The sequence below is a fragment of the Medicago truncatula genome, chromosome 2 (genome assembly GCF_003473485.1).
Source record: "Medicago truncatula cultivar Jemalong A17 chromosome 2, MtrunA17r5.0-ANR, whole genome shotgun sequence".
NCBI lineage: Eukaryota > Viridiplantae > Streptophyta > Magnoliopsida > Fabales > Fabaceae > Medicago > Medicago truncatula.
In genome coordinates this window covers 1,152,214-1,157,015 of record NC_053043.1, presented here as the reverse complement: position 1 = coordinate 1,157,015, position 4,802 = coordinate 1,152,214, and the positions used below count along the sequence as shown (strand labels likewise).

The 4,802-nt window shown below is 34.3% G+C and overlaps 1 protein-coding gene across 1 annotated transcript; it reads right to left on the bottom strand.

Annotated features, from left to right (window-relative positions):
• Positions 1-381: 381 nt before the first annotated feature.
• LOC11421161 (pinin) lies at positions 382-4,537 on the bottom strand. The gene is made up of 10 exons (XM_003593050.4): positions 4,371-4,537; positions 4,190-4,291; positions 4,039-4,107; positions 3,386-3,550; positions 3,181-3,294; positions 2,953-3,024; positions 1,853-1,936; positions 1,648-1,748; positions 1,243-1,327; positions 382-1,012 (listed from the first exon to the last, which is right to left on the bottom strand). Exons 1-10 carry the CDS (start codon positions 4,449-4,451, stop codon positions 611-613), a joined length of 1,275 nt encoding a protein of 424 aa, XP_003593098.1. The 5' UTR covers positions 4,452-4,537; the 3' UTR covers positions 382-610.
• Between the last annotated feature and the right edge of the window lie 265 nt (positions 4,538-4,802).

Genomic DNA, 4,802 nt, shown 5'->3' with positions numbered 1-4,802 from the left:
GGTTTAAAGGTATGAAGATGGATGGATGGAAGGTGATGAAGATTGAGAGTATGAAGATGGATGGAAGGTGATGAAGATTGAGAGATGGAAAATGTTTGTGGTGTGTTTTTTTTTTTGAAACCGTAAAAACACACAAAAGAGAAAGAGAGAAAAGTGAAAAAATTAGATGATGATGGTTCACTATTAACTAGAATGGACATGCAATCGGATGGTTAAAATCATATCAAAAAGTTTAGACATTAAAAAAATAACGGAGGGGATCAATTTGACTAACGGTGATATTTGTAAGGGACCGAAACGTTGATTTTAGAAGTTATGGGACTAAAATGAAAACAACAAATTAGTTAGGGGACCAAAAGTCCAATTAAGCCGAAAAACAAATAGCAGACTGAAACTCACGTATGCTAAGATAAGATAGACATTCTTAGTTTGCTCGTTAACGAAACAAAAAATAAACCCAAAAATACAGACACAAAAATAGAGAAAGTACATTTGATTACAGAAAAATATTAAAGCAGCAAATTTAATACAGAAGCCTAACCATAGCAAGGGATAAACTACAAAAAAATAAACATCTCACTGAATAATTGATGTGTGTCGTGGCGGGCCATCACTTTAGGTCTTCATTATCAGTAGCAGCTGCAGGATCTGCAGTGGCATTGCTCGTTTCCGTCTTAATTGTTTCATCAATCCTTCGACCAGAATCATCATCTAACTCATCGTCCATCATATCATCCTCTCCGACATTTATATCTTCCACATCATCGTCATCATCTTCATTATTAGTTCCGTCAGGGATTTTTCTTTTCTTGGGACCATGCTCGAGCCTATGAGTATCCAATTCTTTGTCCATTGTTTCTTGTAAATTCTGATCATTGTTTCCTTTCCTTGCATTTCTTGCATTCTGCCATCTCTCCAAATCCTTCTCAACATTGGCAAGATACTGGTCCCCAATTTGTTTTTGATACTCAGACAATTCCTCTCTTCTTGCATTTTTCCATTCAAGGAAATCCTGCAAATTGCAAAGATGAACAATACATAAAATAACAAGATACGTACATTTTATAAGTCAATAATCCTGAATCCAATGTGATGGTGAGAATGCATTCACAAACATCCATGTAAAAAAAATATAGATCATATTAGAAATTTAACAGGGCTAATGATAGATGACGGTTCATATTAGACAAAATGATACATAAGATGTAAACCAAAACAAATCAAATGCCTAAGTTTGACTACCTCTTCTTTGCTCTTATTAGTTGACACATCTTCTTCATCCAAGGGCTTGTTAGGCAAATAGTAGATTGGAGGTTCTGCTTTAGTCCTGCAAAAATACATTCAATCAAAGAACAGCCCAAAAAGAATAAAGAAAAACTTTAATGTTTATCTAAAATTCTGCAATTAGCATGAACATCCAGTCATCAAATTGCTTCAATATTACAATGCAATTGAACAGAAACTTATCTTCGTCTCAATAAAATGCGAATATGGACACTTTTGGACCAAAAATAAAAATAACCTGCAGAGCATTGCATGGTATGACATTAGATACAGTAATAGATGTCTAGCTGTAGAGCAAACTAGGGAAACATTTTGGCATTAATAAACTATTGCCTCATAAATTTACAGCTGAAAGGAACAAACCTTATAAAATTGCTTAGTCTTTTATGATGCTCACTCCACCGAAGAAACAGTAACTCCAATTGCTTTTCTTCTGTCTTAGCAGCCACACGTGCCCTAAGAGTCTGATGAGAGTTGGGAAACAAAAGAAAAATGTATATTAAAAACATTTGTTAATGGGACCATAGTGAAACTTTGTGAAAAGAATAGTTGTCATTTGAGATCCTACCAAGTCCCTCCTCCGTTTTTCAGCAATCTGTTCGCGCTCTTCTTTCCTGAGCCTTTCACTTTCTTCCCGTGCTCTTTGCTCAGCCTAGGAAGGAATTTCAGGGCATTTGAGATTATTACGAAGCTTTGGATGTTAGCATGAGAAAAGATAGAGAGAAGACAAAGTGGCAAGCAAGAAAATTTATTTCGTGCTTCAAATAGAAGGGCCTAGAAATTGCAAGCACAGTAATAAATGGCACATTTGATTTTGGCACAATATTCGAAGTCTACAAGAAAAATGGCACGCATATCATTGTCGCACGAATGTCCATGTTTGTCACTAATAACTTATAACATCCTTGTTCGAACTATGGACCCTGTAAAACATGTCTGTTCGGAATTTGTAATCCTAACTATCATCCATCTTAATATTGTATGCAGTCTTTAAAAGTTGAACAAAAACTTTGATAGCCAATTGTATAGGTGGTTGGGCAAAACAACTTAATAGGAGGGAAGTATCGATCAAAAAAAGTTAGCAAGGGAACTGCCACTAGGCCTGAAAATAAGGGCTCACCAAGGGCAATACTCTCTCACATACTAATCATGTGCATATGCAACAAAATAACGAGACACGTGAAAAGAATGGAGTATATCAGAGTACCGATGTACATAAAGAAACACTTAGGCATGCTGTGGCTATTTTGCTTCAAAAAAGATGAAAACATGTGCCCTCCTGAATCCTGCTTAAATAGAAGTCCTAAATTTCAATTTATATCTGTTACGTAACAAAATTTACCTATGAGGACATGTCAAATGAGTATTTCTGCAAAAAAATATATATTCAAGACTATGATGTATTCATCAAATTGTTTCACCAGGTCTTTACGAGAGATTTCAAATAATATCAATCAATAAGGACAATGGCCAAGCATAATTGTATCAGTTTTCAGTGCAGGTATATTTCATAATTTTAAATATCCTTAAACAAAGTGGATTGAGTGAACTACTGTCAAATGTATGCATTATGTTTAACAACACAGATGGCTATAGGAGCTGCATCCTTACAGCCCACTTCATCAATAGGAAGAATCTTAATATTAAAATGGGCATCAGCAAACTTACTCTTTGCAAAGAATTTGATCTTCGCATAAATGCCTCTGTTCCTGAGAGTTGCTTGTCTTCCTTTCTGAATTTCTGGTACAGTTCAGAACAAAAGGAAAATATAAGTGTATAGAGGAGACAGAGAGAATATATGTGTACACCGTAAAACAACTACTGAATTGAGCTTATAATTTAAAGCAACAATCTAAGAGTGTTTTAAAAACCAAGTAATCAAACTAACATACATACCTCCAGAGTTCCCAAAAGCTGACCCAGCATTCTTTTGTTCCTATTAACCAAGCTTGGGTCTTCATTCTTAGGCAATACCCTCGGAACATGTTCTGTAGTAGGAATGTCAGAAGCCTGACATGAAGAACAGACTATAGCATTAGATACAAAACTTCAAACCAACAATCATCATTCGTCAAGGTAAGAGATTTATTGCATTTACTACCTTTGAATTTCTTTGATAACTGTCTCTTCTAGACAATCCACTTTGGTGAGAATTAAAAGGCTTCCCATCACTCTGACCAACAGTAGCATTCCCATTTACACCGTCGCCAGTTGAATCCTTTGTGTTTCCAGCATCAGCATCCTCAGTCAGCTCCCCATCACCAACCTTCATTTCCAAACAAGATATACAGTTAAAAAGACACAATTCTGTTTTCCCCTTTGTGGTTTAGGGGTCAGGAAGGCACATGAGTAGGGGCACGACACTACTAGTTATGATTTAGAGATTTCTAATAATTTTGATATTGTTTTGTAGACATTTCTAATAAAACCATAACTATTCTGTGTTTGTTTACCATAATGAAAAATAAAAATCTTCTATCCAATTTAAGCTATAACAGCTGGTCCCTTAAATTATTAGACAATTGCACACTACAAAGAAATTTTGTATTTATTTACTATAAAGAAATTCACTTCTTTTCATAAAATCGTCAATCAAGAACTTTTCAAGAGAATCTACTAAAAACAAATTAACCAAATTTAATCTGTAACAAACAACCCTTAAATCATAAAACATTGCACACTGCATTTGAATTTTCAAAACTAAAAACTAAAAACTAAACTTGAATATCAAAATTAAGTGGAAAAAGAAAATACCTTAACAACAGCAGATGAAAGTCTCCTTTTAGCAGGAGGTTGATCTTCAGAATCATGGTTATCCCCACCCTAATAAAAAAAAAATATACATAAACTGAATTGAATCATAATTGAATTGAACCCTAATTAACAAAAACGGAAAGAAACTCACGTGACGAACAAAGGGACGTTGGCGAATCGAATTATTGCGGAGAAGAGGAGTCGATAAAGCACCTTTACGAAGACCACGAGGATCTCGAAGCCTCTCAGTTATCTGAATTCAAAATCAACGAATCATAAATCAAATCCAATACCTAGAGAATATATAGATATAGATATATAGATATATTAACCTCGCGTTGTTGACGAAGAAGTTCATCGATCTCGTTGCGAAGTTCTTGTTCGGTTTTCTCCGCCGCCGCAGTACTCCCCATTGATGAATGTCAGGTCAGCAGTGGAAAGAGCTACTTCCTTCTCTCTCTCTCGCTGTGTATCTTTCGAATTACAAAACCCTTGCAATGCATATCATACTATTTTTTTTTTTATTTTTTTTTACTTTGTTTACACTTTACTGCACATCTATAAACCTTTTCACTTTTAGTTAGGTTAGGTAAAATTGTACTTTTTTTAACTCAAATTTTTGTGTAAATAATTAGATTAATTTATAAATAAAAAACTGAAGAAAAAAAATCTGGAAATTAAAAACAGGTTATTTTAGTAAATATTAAAATAAATTGACCAATAAAGTATTATTTTACTTTGTTTACTTGCACACCTATAAACCT